This window comes from Solanum dulcamara, chromosome 3 (genome assembly GCF_947179165.1).
Source record: "Solanum dulcamara chromosome 3, daSolDulc1.2, whole genome shotgun sequence".
NCBI classification, from domain to species: domain Eukaryota; kingdom Viridiplantae; phylum Streptophyta; class Magnoliopsida; order Solanales; family Solanaceae; genus Solanum; species Solanum dulcamara.
The window spans coordinates 74,990,659-75,005,650 of NC_077239.1; the positions used below are offsets into that span (position 1 = coordinate 74,990,659).

The following is a 14,992-nucleotide window of genomic DNA, read 5'->3' on the forward strand; positions in this document are numbered from 1 at the left end:
AAAATTAACCTTTTTTCTCATCATATAAGATTTAGTTATGATCGAAAAATTTCACTTTCATTATTTTATATTTTTGTAAATTTACGTGAGTTACTAATTATATTTAACATTTTTTAAAATTTACATCCTTACTTTTAAGGTTATGGATTAAAATGATTATTGTTTCATTAATAATTATTTCAGTTATGTAATCTATATGAAGTACTAAAATGATTTAGACGGAGCCATTATAATAAATTTAATTAGGTTTTTTAGTTATAATTTTCATATTTATGAATTATAGCTATAGTTTAAACTGTCTCGTTTGTATAATTTGCGGATTTATATAATTCGCGTAGTTTGTATAATTAGCGGGTATATTTGTATAATTGAGTTATTTCTATATAAAATCGAAATAACGAATTCATACAAATACAAAATATTTGAACTTTAAACAGTAATACAAATTATATTATATAAAATTACAACAACAATAACAACCCAGTGGAATCCACAACGTGGGTCTGGGGAGGGTAAAGTATACGCAGACCTTAATCCTACAAAGATAGGACGGTTGTTTTCGAGAGACCTCAGCTCAATGAAAGCATAAAATTATATAAAATTACATCATACAAAAATTATATAAATTTCAAATTTTATAAACGCGCTAATTATACAAACTCGAATCATAATTAACATTAAATACTAATGACAAATTATAAATTTGCTAAATTATAATTATATTAATTAATTAATATATGTTTGTTTATTCACTGTGATTAAAATAGTCCACAATCACAGAGACCAGTTTGATAAGCAGAAGATGGCGAGCGGGAGAGCAGTAGAAGCACTTCGAGCTTACAGATCAGTGCTGAAGGCCACTCACAAAGCCTTCGCCGGAGATACTTTCATGCTCCAACAATCCGCCGCCGAGGTCAGAAAGAAATTCGAGGAGAATCGCCACGTCACCTCGGAGGCTGATATTCAGAGGCTATTGGAGGATGCAACTGATGCGTCTTTGTTCATATCCACTATGATTGTACAAGCCAAAGCTACACCCTCCGGTGCTTTCGGTACAAACCCCAATCTCAATATTATTGCGTTTATCAATGTCATTTGCTATTATTTTTGGATATTATGTTGGCACACACCAGGTGTTTGTTGTATTGCCGCAATGACATTTTTTCCCCTTAATTGAAAGCATAGGCGACAGATTGACGGGAAACATTTTATTGGTGCAAATGCATGCTTCATGATGACAATCTTGATTAATAAGATTAAATTACCTACTAGAGCTTAGTTCAAACCGTATGCAATACTGAGAGCCATTTGGATTGACTTATAAGCTGCTTTCACTTTTTTTAATGTTTGGTTGACCAATTTAAAATTACTTTGTGTTTTAAATAAGCCTCAATAAATAATTGAATTTGTTTGGATAGACTTATTTTAAGCAGCTTATAGGTTAACACAGCTTATAAGTCAAAAAAAATAAGTTGGGTTGTACCTACTTATTTTTTTTAAACTTAAAATTAATTTTCAACTTATAAGCTGCTTTAAATAAGTCCATTCAAATAGGCTCTGAGTGTGGTTATGTTATCTGTTAGATCTCAGGTCAACGTGTTCCTAGGTTGGTACGATAGCTTGTGACTTCCTCAAACCTTTAAACTGCACAATTGTAAAGAACAAATTCAAACAACAGTTATTGCACCCAGCACCATTACTTTGAATGGTAATTTTTTGTGATTTTTTGGTCTAAGAAATCCAAATACTCACTATCTTGGGGACTTCTGATTTGAATTGCCAAGATAACTGTCATAGTAACATCTAGTGAAAGAATGCGATTTTTCTTGAAATTTTAGAAACTAGAAGTAGGTCCTAAACATTAAGCCTCCTATTCTATAGTGCCTAAACATTAAGTTGGGACTGCACAACTTGTAGATAGTGCCCTGGCACACTCTCTGAAGTTTTACTGCCTGGGCTCTATTTGATGCTTTTAAATCTTTAGCAGAGCCTGGGCACCGGTTATCTGGCGCCAAGACACTTTATGTTTAGAGTATGCTAATTTTATTTAAGATCTTTCCTGCACAACACCATCGAAAGGCATTTTCATTATGACATCTCCACTAGTAAATGCATGACCATTGGGAAGTATGTTGTCTCTTCTCACTGAGACACATTTCCTTGGAATTGTCTGATGGGTGATCTATTACTTTTGTCAACTAGTGGTTAAGTCGAAATACCATAAGTTTGGAGGCTCTTATTCTAAAGAACCTTGGGAACTATTTGATCTCATAAATGTAAAACTCAATCATTGTTGATTACCCTCTGCAACATCTTTCACCGATCAAAAAACAATGTAAATTCAATCATTGTGTCTTGTGACTGTTGTTGCCTAAATCCGTTATGAATCTTGTCATGTCAACTAACTTACTAAAGAGTAGTGATTCAATTTATCTTGGTTTCTTACTTTATTTCTGTTTACCATCCAAATTTCCTTAATTTGCAACAGTTATCAGCTTACACTAATTGAAAGTATGTTCGGTAGAGACAATCATCAAAGTTGTCCTTAATGTAAAGGGGTTGGACTGTTTGGTCCTTGATATGTACCCCTTAACAGAAATAGTCCTTAGTTTATATTAGTAAAATGTATAGTTTTGGTCTCATACCGTAAAACTATGGTTCCTCCTCATAGATCTGTTAAATTAAATGGACTTCAAAGCGCAAGAATTTCCAAGTTCCAATCTCAAAAATTGAGGCTCAGATACTACATTTTTCTTGGACAAAGTTCAATTCCCATGGCTGCAAAATCACTGGTTGCATGTAAAAGAGAGAGCGACAAATGCAGATCATCTAGAGATTTGCCAAAATACCGTGTTGGATTGTTTCACTCCCCAATTTTGTTACTTGAAGAAGATTGAAAAAAGCTGAATGTAAGGTTATCATATTTCCCACCTGAAACTTTCCTAAGGCTGTTTTGGATAACCATCCTCATCCTTTTTTTGTCCTACTTTGGAACGGAAGGTTCCTCATTTCCAATTTTCTGCTCCCTATGTTGAGCATTTTTAGCTCCTATTTGATGGGTTTATTCAGTTCTTCGCAATTGTCAAATGGGAAGAGCACAGGAGAGAAATTTCACGTATAAATACTTTTTTTCTTTTTCATTTTTTTCTAGTTCTGGATTTTTCCTCACCCTATTATTTTTGTATTCATGCATACAAAAAATTATCTTCTCCATTCGGTTTTTGGTATTTGGATATACTATGTTAGTGGAAATCACTAGGAAGTTACTTTAATGGAGGTTGGTTCTTGTTCAGACGCAATTTAACTTTAACAGTTAGCTTTCAATATTTTCTCTTATAATTGTCCTCCATTTCAGATGACTAATTTAATTTCTGGAAATGCTAAATATTCAGACATTGCTAATTACTTCACTATGCCTTTGTTGTGTTGTTCGAAATTGTGCAATCAAATGGTCTATGTAAAAAAAAAAAGAGTATAAGAAGGTATCTTTTTTCCAAGCTTAGTCAAATGGAGAAGAGTGAGGGGTGAAGGGGAGGATGCAGTTCAAAGGTTACGGGTTCATTTGAACCCGATAATTTTGACACAGAGTATAATTTTATATGTAAAAGATCACGAGTTCAATGCTAAAAATATCTAAGGTGAACCCATAAAGCAAAAGTCCCGGATCCGCCTCTGGAGGAGTGGTGCTTTAATCAATGTGTGGGGTGTCTAGAGGAAGAAGAATATAAGGGAAATCAGAAAGTGAAGGAAGCACTGGCAGTACGTAAGTAAAGAAAGAAGAAGAAATGGACTTTGTGGAACTCACAACAAAACTAGAAGTTCTACTATCAAATTGAATTGCACCATTAAGTTTTAACAGTATTTTCGTTTTGTACCGTTAGTTTTAGAACATGCGATCAAAGATGTCCACTTTTTACATACATTAAGGACCATTTCCTTTAAATGGGGTACATACGAAGGACCGAAACAGTCCAACCCCTGTACATTAAAGTACCATTTTGATAATTTTTCCTGTTCTGTATCTACTAAGTTTACTGATGCTCTTTCCTTGCATTGGTTCACTTCTGCTGCCACTTTGACAAATATTGGAATGTTATTTGCTGCAGTGGTGAAGCCTGAGAAAGAACATGCTGGAGCAACGCTCGAGATTCCTTCTGAAGAGATTCTTAAGAAGTCTGCTTGAGCATATTCAAGGAAGCTCAGAGTATTTAGACTCCTGCGTTGACATTTTATCTTTCATAAACCGTGAGTTTGTCTTTTGAGTTTCTCCAATTGGAATTTTCTCGGAGATTCTGCTTTCTCCAAGGTCATGGCATTTCAGTCTTTCCTGTTTTTGTTATATTTAGGCCATAATTAGTGGATATTACATCCATCTATCTATACCTCTCTCCTTTGTGTCACCACAACCACCTTAGAAAGCAAGCAGATGCTGCTTTGCTTAGACATGGCTACTGTGATAAATGATTAAAAGGTTAGTTGGACCAAGTGTGCCACTAAATAGAGTTTAAGTTTTATTTGTTGACAGTGTAAAATATTTGCACAATGAGTGTAATATGCCCTGCTCCAATAGGGTATGATCCCTTTTTGCACCAACTAATGCGCAGTGTGAACATTTACCTATAATTGGCCTTTATGTGATCCAATTGTGTGAATGTTTTTTTTATCAGTGGATAAAACTCGCGAGAGGAAAATAGTAGCACAAAAGACCCTCGATCTTTTGCCTAAAGGAATTACTAGCATATAAAGTCTTAAAACTTATACAGGGACATGACTGCTATACACCTTTCAGGTTCAATCCTGTTGACAAGCTCCTACTTGGTATATTTAGTTTTTAACTAATCTCACTCTGTTTAACTTTACTATTCCAAAAGATTGCTCCTTTTGTTTGCCCAAAGAAACTTCTTATACAGGGATATTACATTGACGAGATCTCGAGGCTTTTAGTTCAATGGGTATAGGTAGTACAGAATGAGATTGTAGTGAGTGTACTTTCTCGAATTTGAACCCGGATGTTGTGCCAAGTTTGGCATTTAAGCGGAGAGGGTACAAATTACTTGGATTCTATCCATCCAACAACTCCAAATAGCATCTAGATGAACCTTGCATTGGATTATGCATTGTCAAATGTCAACAATGGTGAGTGTTAGTAGCTCAGTTGGTTGACTACCTGAATTTTCATCAATATTTGGGCCAATTATTTGGGGGGAGGGGAATGCATTGTCAAGAACCATATGTGCTGTGGAATTGCTAGAAATTTCCTCTCTTTTTCTCCATCTGATGTCCAGGGAATTATAAGAGGGCAGTCTTCACTATTTAATTATGAACTTGGACCTTTCCATACTTGGCATACTACTAAGCATCATCTATTTCATTTTGTGAATGAATCACTTTATCTTATGTTATCAGATATTAGCAGTTGCTCATTGTCCCGTGAACAATTTTTTTTTATATACTGTCGTGTTAACCTAAGGATGTACACACTCAAATAAAAATTCGTTTATTTTTGTCCAAGTAGTAATCAGCGTAATAGAAGTATTTCAGTAAGATGAAGTCACTTGGTAAGATTTGTAATATTGCAAACTAGCGTGAAGCTAAATAAATCCTCCTTTTCTGATTGATTGAAAGTAGTAGTGAAATTTCGATAAGATAATCATAAAAGGATGCATCCTTTTCAGTACAGCCGTCAATAAGGCTAGGCCAGTTGGGTCAGCCTGGCCCAATCATGCATATAAATATTAGAAAGTTTTAAAACGCCAAATAATAAAAATACTTTCTTATACGGTTGTATCCAAAATATTTACATAAAATGACAATGATTTCAGATTGAAGTCATACAATCAAATCTTTACTTGAAGCCAAACTTAATAAGTATTATTAAGATTACTTTATTTATGAATTTGAGACATGGTTAATAAATAGTAAACACCATGTAATATTGTCTTGTAAATATTTATGTTAATATTTTAAAATTAGAGTTTAAATTATACAAAATATATATTCTTTTAAAAATAAGTGGGTTGACCCGGCACGGACTCCCAAATAATGAACCAACCCGACTTGATCCGTAAAGTTTTAAGGCATGTATAGGCTAGCCCGAATAAGCTGGGCCGACCCATATCGACAGATCTACTTTTGAGGCCCCAAACTGGTGGAGATTTCGTACATGAGGAGATCATTTCGAATCCAACCAATACTTAGGATTTTATGATGGAATGTTTTTCCTAATCACTCTAATTAAAATACTAGAATTCATGAACTACATGACTTTCAGCAACTTAAGCACAATCATTGTTCCATTATGTTTTAAAACTTAAACGATTGCATGCTTAAAACCTTTATTTACTTTTAAAGTATTATTAATATTGATGTTAGGTGTTCATACATGAATATTCTTAATGCTTAATTACAGGATTATTGTATAGTCCCCCCCCCCCCCCAACCCCCCCAAAGTAATTTCTCCTTTGTAAAAGAAGCAACATACACTAAAAAGATCATTATTTGATGTGGAATATCATCATATGTTCAAGAAATACGTTATTTCAGTTCATAAATCACAGATAATTTGAAGAAGAAAAAAATAAAAGATGCCCAAAATTATACCCAATAACATTTATTAATATGATATATTTTTTCACATTTATTTTGTGATTACAGTTTAACGACACTCGAGATTTATTAACAAAAAAAACCATGTCCACTAAAGTCAAACTAGATCTGGTATGAATATTTTAAGCAATATGTGTCTATTTAGGTTGAGGATGTTGATAGCTCAATGGGAAACTACACCAGTTGATACTTTTTTCTTTTTATTATAACGTTAATTTCCCGGATAATTACTCATCATTTAATTAATCACAAAATATTATAAAATTAATTTAAATTATAAAAAGAAATACTCAAGTATGCATATTTTAATTTATATGAAAATATTCTCTTGTTAATCATTCTACAAATAAATCATTTCGTATTTAAAATTATTTAATTTAGAAATTTTATATTAACTTTTTCTATAAACACATGAATATATATATTTAACACTACAAATTTAAAAGAAGTCCATTCATTTTAAAAATACGAATGTAGTAATAAAATATATTCGCAATTATTATAGTGATAATTATTAAGTATATGAAGGGGAACCTTGGAGTAACTGGTAAAGTTGTTGTCATGTTATCAGGAGGTCACGGGTCCAAGTCTTGAAAACAGCCTTTGGCAGAAATGTAATGTAAGGTTGCGTATAATAGACCGTTGTGGTCGGGCCCTTCTCCGGACCCTGCGCATAAGGGGAGCTTAGTGCACTCGGCTGCCTCTTTAATTATTAAGTATATGTTTGGACATGATTTGAGTAATACTTTAAAATAAAAAGTATTTCCTTCGTTATAATTATTTGTCTAACTTTCTTTTTGGCAATTCTTTAATTTCAACTTTTCATATGACATGTTTAAAATTATAAGGTTAAAGAACATTTTAATATATTTACATATTTTTAGTTTAAGATCACAATATTCAATTTTTTTTCTTTCTTTAACTTTGTGTGAAGTCAAATAAAACAAACAAATTAAAACAAAAAAAACATTTGAAGTTGAAATTAAACAAAGATAAAATTGAAACGGAAAGAATAAAATTTGAAGTTGAAACAAAACAATGATAGATTTGATAGTTGAACTTGTGTTTGTGACATACTTTTACTTGATTTTTTTTTAAAAAAAAAGTTTATTGGGAGGACTTTGATTCCGCTTAACCTCGAAAACTAACGAAAAGATCATTCTAATATATAATCAAATAATATTTTAAAACTATTTTCTACAAAAAGAAAAAACTCATATCCAAACGGGTAAAAAAAAGGTAAATGGACGATCTGTTTTTTTTTTCTTTTAAAAAAACTCCAGGATAACTTGCAGGTTGTAATTTTTGTCACAGCTTCTATTTTTCGTGTGAGTTTTTTATACGCATTGATAAATTTTTAACTGATAATAGCTTATAAACTATACATGTAATGTGAATCACATTATGTAATTTTTATACAATAATTTCGACTTAGAAGGCATTGATGGGGATCAATCTCGAGTTATTCGTATGAATAAACCCTTCAAATCAACTGAGTCATCCTGAAGGATCGATTCGAATAAAGTCACTCCCTCCATTTCATATTAGTTGACCATTTTTCTTTTTACATGTATATTAAAAAATCATAAATAAAATAATAATTTTATCAATTTACTCCTTACGGACTTTTTTGAAACTTTATAAATAAATGTGAATATTTTTAAAAACTAATCTAGTACAAGATAATACGAGTAAAAATTAATTAATATTTTCGTAATTTCATAATCAATTAATATGGAAGGAAAGGGAGTAATGTAGTCGACAGGAGTGATTATAATTTGGAGTTGAAATCGCATAGGTGGGCGAGTGAAACGCGTGCAATTACAGCTGGACCACGTTGAAACACGGGGGAACAGTACACCGCCACGTGGAAGGCAAAGACTTCAAATGGAAGGTTCAGTCAATTTTATCTGTGTTCAGTGGGCCCACAAAAGTGTTAATTGGGCCCACACAATTTAGGCCATACCAAAGGAGGAACTTACTTGTAAAACAAAGCTAAGGTGGTGTTTTGTAACGGATCATAGTTATGGAGATATTAATAATGTAAGAATTAATTATTATTGAATTTATGTATTATTTTAAATAGTATTAGTTATACATAAATTAGTTATTTTATTTTTTATTTTATATAAAATAATATATAGATTTCATTATAATATATACATATATTAATTATGTAAATTTTTAAATTGTCAATTAAACATCGTATTAATTTTATACATGAATAATTTATCTTTTATCTACCTATCAAATGTCGTATAAGTTATATAAAAATTAATATTTAAATAATTTATTTCTTATCCAACTATCAAACGATCCATTAATATATAGAATAGCTAATAAATTATCTTTATTCGATCACTTTATTGCTCTTTTATTTACTGGAACAAAAATATTTAATTGAAAACTATGCATAAAAGTAATTTGAATAACTAATAGGCGAATGAAAATAGACACATTTTTAATTTGAATTGAAAGTATCTAATTCAAATGTCTTTTTAGGAGTTAAGGTGTTAATTAGAAGAGAACTTAATTCGAGTTAGAATGGATTATTCTAACAAATTTATAAGAATAATTATGTATTAAGGTAAAGTCATATTGCGAACGAATTTAAAGTCTTAGATTAATATAGGTAAAGTCATTTCGAATTAAAAGTTTAGAAACCACAATATTCTCCATTCGTTCTTGCCAATACTTTCTTGAACTTGCTGGAAAATATATGATATTATTGGGAGGAAATAAGATTTTTCGACCACTCATAAATTGAGCTGACAAAAATAGGATATCTTAGGTATAAAAATGAAAATTTCTTTTAAAAAGGTTAAATTGAACCGATCTACAAAACAAATTCTATTTTTATTCCGTCTCGACAAGAGTTGCTAGTAAAATCAAGTTCGAATAACTGACGAAGTTAGAAATTTCACCAATAATAATATATTAATACAATATAATTTTTCAACGAATAGATAATAACGTTTAAATATTTTTCTTTTTTTGTTTTTTCATTCGGTGTTTGAGCCCGTGGAGCTTCGAATAAATTCGAATTGCGCACTGCAGAGTCCATTCGAGGATGTCGCTCCCAACATAATTTTTTTCATACCCAGAATATGAACCTGAAACTTTTAGTTAATTATAAAGTAATCGCATCATCGCACCACAATTCATGTTGGTGTTCAAATAATTATCTTTTTAGTGTTCAAATTAATTGACGTTGGCATTGCATGACCTCGAACAATCCAAAATAGCATGATGAGATTCAAGACGAGCACAACCCTAGCCTACCCATTTTGATGAGAAAAATGAAAAATCCATACGTTAGGAATTAGGACCACCTAAAATATTAGGAAAATTAGAAAATAAATACACCAAGAGAAGAAAAGGAAAGGTCCTTTCCCATGTGAGAGTTTCCTAGGACGTGCATAGTTCCCACTTCCCACCAACAAACACGCCATATACTATTCTTAATTCTTCCTCCCATCTCCCTTTTCTTGTTTCCCCTTTTTAAAAATAAAATAATAATAAGAAGAAATTAGGAAAATAATATTAATTTTTTTTTTAAAAAAAGGAGTATGTAATGTTATTCTCTTGTCTAGGAATATTCACAGACTCACAGTTCAGTTTGAGTCAACTATTGGTCAAGATCAAAATCAAATCAATTTAATTGATTTAAAATTATTAAAATCAAACTCAACCAAATAATATATATATATATATATATATATATATATATATATCGATTTGGTTGTTATCGATTTTGATTTGGTTTAGTTCGCGGTTATTAACCATACATAAAAATAAATGAAACGATTCATTCAAAAAAGAAAAAAGACAATAATTGATCCAAAAAAAATTGTCTTCGTGACATTTGGATCTTATAATTGTTATATCAGAATTTTAATTACGTTTAACTTCCTGCTTATATTGTTAGTTAATTCAATGTACTAAACAACTTAAGCTTACCGAAGAATGCATAAGCTAATGATATTATTGTATAAATAAAATACGCATCATACCTTATTATTTTAAATTAATGTGCTGCATTTTTTGCATTTAAAAAATGTTCATACAAAAATATTATTTATATATAATTATAAGAAAATATATACATAATTTGTTGATTTGATTATTTTTTTGATTTTTTTGAACAAAATCAAAATCAATTATATATATATATATAGAGAGAGAGTGAGAGACACACTATCACGTAAAGTGAGTGTTGAGTCAAGTTGAGCTATATCAAATTTGAAGTCTTGATGATTGATAAATATTATAGGAGAAATACATTTTTAACATGTCCAAATAAGGAACTGATACTGATTATGATTGTTAAACTATTGTTGAAGAATCAGATCTTTATCATGTTTATTGGAAGAACTAACTTCTAGAAGTAAAGGAATCAGGTCCTTTGCAATGGACTGGAAACTATTGATGATCAGCTGACACGAAGCAGATTTCAAAAGGATCTGAATTTAATTACTAATAAACGTGTGGATCAAGAAATAAGAACTCAAGATAAAAATATTATATTATTTGCACATATAAAAACGTCTTTAGAAATAAGAGATTCCACGTTAAGATCGAAATAAATATATATGATGACCAATTTTCCATGGGATATATATGGAGATTGAAGCCAAAAAAATTGGTTCATCACCTATTTCAATATAAACACATCATATATAGGAAGAGAAAAATGCTAGAATTAGCCTCTTTGATTATAGAGTTATAATTCAAAATTGCTAGAGTTTTAATAAAAATTTGAAATAAATCCTATAAGGATAAGATCGCGATTTTTTCACAAATCAATGTAAAATTTCTTATATTAATTATATTCTACGCTTTATTTTTTAAATTCTTATTTTGTCAGTGCATTAGGTAACAACATAAATTTACAATGAGCACATTTGGAAATTGCCAGTCGATTTTCGTACAAATCAAGGTTGCGTCTCCAATTAGCTAAAACCAATATTATAGTGAAAGTAAATGATTGTTGAATAAACAATATATAGAGAATATAATATGGTTAGGGGGTGCATAATATGTTTTGACTTTTTCAAGAAAAACCGAACGTTCAAATTACTCTATGCATTTTCCTTCATATTTATTCCACCAAATGTTTGCCTTTGAGTAGCTTTTGGGTTTCCATTTTGGGCGGCAGGCACACTCACTAATAACACCTAAACGCCACTTGTTGTTTCCAACTCATTTCACCTACATTATAAAAAAAAAATTAATGACGAGAGAAATCTTTAGTTGCTATTCTTTTGAGGCACGCATGATAAAATCTCCGCTCTTAAGCAATAGCTTGCAAATCACACAGAAAGGTAATTTGCATTAGGAAAATTAGGTGCGATAAAACTCGATCCAGAAGTTAAGTATATGTAAATTTATTTACGAAATTAATAAATATAATATATAATTTATTAAATTATCTTTATTTAATATATGTAAATTCATTTTTTCTTTATATCTTCTTTAATGTTAAGAATATAGTTTGAAAAAAAAATTACAAATTGTTGTCTTGAATTTTTTAAAGTTATTGTTATTTTGAGATAGTTTTTTTCTTTTGTTGGACGGTTGTTAGTTGTTACATATTGTTTCGTATTGTATTGTATTATATCGCACTGTATAGCTTTAATGAATAAAATATTTTGATAGATTGTATCGTTCTTTATCGTTACATAATGTCACACATCTTCAATTTGAATGATAACCAACGAGAAAAGTAGAATACAAGATAGAGATATTATAAAAAAAATAGGGTAAAAGTTAAAGTATGATTATTAAATTATAAGATGAGACAAAATAAGAACAAGATTTTAAGGTAATTATGTGATCACATCAAATCGATTATTACAGAAAATGAGACTTTTTATCATTACTTAATGATACATTTAAATGATACGATACAATAAATTTAAATAACAATCAAATAAAACATTATATTTAAACTGATAAACTGATAGTACAATACAATACAATGGCTATCAACCATCCAAACAAGCTGTTTTTTTTTAACCGGAGGGAGTGCAAGTCGCACATTATTTAATTTTTTAATAATGCAAATTAGTTAAAACCTACTTAAGTACTCTTTTTTGGTCGATCAAACTCTCATTACAACTGTTAGTTGTTTCTTCCATTAGTATTATGTTATTATTAAATGAAAGTCAAATACTCTTCTTCAAATTCTATATTACATACTTTTTTTTTATACGAATCTTGCGAATCGGATCATCCATATAATATACATTTCATATATTATTTTTGGAAAATGAGAAAGAGTGAAAAAAGAGGCTCACTTTTTGGCAAACTTTCATTATTTGACTTATTCTAATTATTATCTTCCTTGATCTATTTACAAGTTGGTATAAACCTAATTACTAGAAATACATATCATGAGTAAATAATTGATTAATGTTGATAACAAGTGTGCATATACTAGTTTTTTTGGTTCCACTGCATCGAACTCCTGACTAAATCAGTAAATTTGGATCGCATATTGTAGGGTCCATTCGAGTGTGACGCTCCCAACAAAATTTTCTCCTTATCCACGATTCGAACCCAAAACATCTGATTAAGTGTAAAATGATTTCACCACTACACTACAATTCATATTGGTCCATATACTAGTTAGTGTAGTAGTTAGTACAAAAACTACACCCTGATTACTATGTAGTAGGAGTAGGTGAAAAAATCTTGAAGTACTTTATATTTAATCTCGAGTAAGTACTCCCTCCTTTTGATATTTAGTTGATTCAGATTGACTTGACATTTTTCTTTTAAAAAATAAAATAAAATTTATACATATATATATATTAGAGCTTTATTTTATTAAATTAATATTATTAATTATATTTTAAAATCTAGATGTCATCACTAATACTTTATGTAGTTATTTAATAATATGAGTAGTATAAGAAGAAAACAATAAATTTCTTTTGATATGTTTAAATGAACTATTAGAAAAAAAAATATTTTTAATATGATTATCAAGTAAAATGAAATGAAAAGAGTATTTTGGTATTTATAAGTATTTATTCATATTATTTTTGGGATATGAGAAGGAGGGAAAAGAGGCTCACTTTTGGCAAACTTTCTTTATTTGACTTATTCTAATTGTCTTCCTTGTCTATTTACAATTTGGTATAAACCTAATTTCTTGTAGTACATCCCAATAGATGATAAATTAATGTTGATAATAGGTGTGCATATACCTAGTCAGTACCAAAATAACACCGAACTATGAACAAGAACTACTATCCAATTTTTCGAAAGTTAAATTATATGAATTTGATCAATATTTTAAGATATATTTTTTAATTATATTAATATGATAAAAAAATTATAATTTATAATATTTTTCATATAATTTTCGAACATCTAAATTTTAAATTAAAATATTAAACTATTCTAATTCAATTTAACTCAAAAAAATTAATCAAATCACCTCTCGTAAAGCAAAATATGAGTCCCCTTATATAATCTTGAGTAAGTACTATTCCCTCTATTTTAATTTATTCATCTTATTTTGACTTGACACAAATAATTTAAGTTATTCACGTAACGTTCCTAGGATTATAGTGCACTGTCTTGTGAAGGCATAATTTAAGTTTGAGTTATATCAGTCCTGGTAAATTTTATAACTGGAAAAGGAGCAAATGGATGTTGTCGATATAATTAAATAATAAAAAGTGTGTTTTTCTAATAACTTAAGTTTTTAGATGAGATAATAACACACAATAACGTGGTATTAGAGCAGTCAGAATTAAAAATAAACAAGTAATCTTAAACCTAGTTTTTTAATTTAAAAAAATCTAGTGGGCTTTAAAAAATTACTTCACTATTTTTTCTTATCCCTTCGGATCTGACCTAAATGAACAACTCTCTAATTTTAATCAGTCATAAAATGGGTTTCGGTCTAATCTGAATAAAAAAGGGATTGAGTTTTTTTTAATTGGGTCGGGTCTGAATCGCATCTAGAGGGGTAAAAAATTGGGTGGGATGATTTTTTAAAGCCACGTGATGTATTCAGTCTTAGGATTTATTTTTTTAAAAAAAAATTGGTTTATTAACGAAAATGGAAAATATGCATCATTTGTTTGCAGCGAGGGTATATACACACTATTTGAATAGTTAGACAGTAAAAGTGTATATATTATTGTGTGTTTGAATTTGTATTTGAAGTTCAAGAGCAAACAAATTATAATGATCAAATAAAATACTCTTTATTAGTGCCGGCAAAATGGACCTATATTTTGGTAATTAGCCTAATCCATTCATATATTAATGTGTTAGGTAAATGATTTTTTACATGTGTAAAATTTGGGTTTAAATGCATATTCATCCATAGAAATATGGGTATTTGCCCGTAAAATATGGGTAAAAA

At 29.9% G+C, this 14,992-nt stretch overlaps 1 protein-coding gene across 1 annotated transcript; it reads left to right on the forward strand.

The window, feature by feature from the left end:
- Positions 1–746: 746 nt before the first annotated feature.
- On the forward strand, positions 747–4,597 carry LOC129882943 (mitochondrial zinc maintenance protein 1, mitochondrial). Its single transcript, XM_055957454.1, has 2 exons — positions 747–1,052; positions 4,107–4,597. Exons 1-2 carry the CDS (start codon positions 803–805, stop codon positions 4,181–4,183), a joined length of 327 nt encoding a protein of 108 aa, XP_055813429.1. The 5' UTR covers positions 747–802; the 3' UTR covers positions 4,184–4,597.
- Positions 4,598–14,992: the final 10,395 nt, after the last annotated feature.

What these genes read in the sequence shown, in the direction of transcription:
- LOC129882943 (XM_055957454.1), top strand. Translation starts at nt 803, where the DNA reads ATGGCGAGCGGGAGAGCAGTAGAAGCACTTCGAGCTTACAGATCAGTG. An exon ending in TACACCCTCCGGTGCTTTCG is followed by an intron (nt 1,053 to 4,106) that starts GTACAAACCCCA and finishes TATTTGCTGCAG; the next exon opens with TGGTGAAGCCTGAGAAAGAA.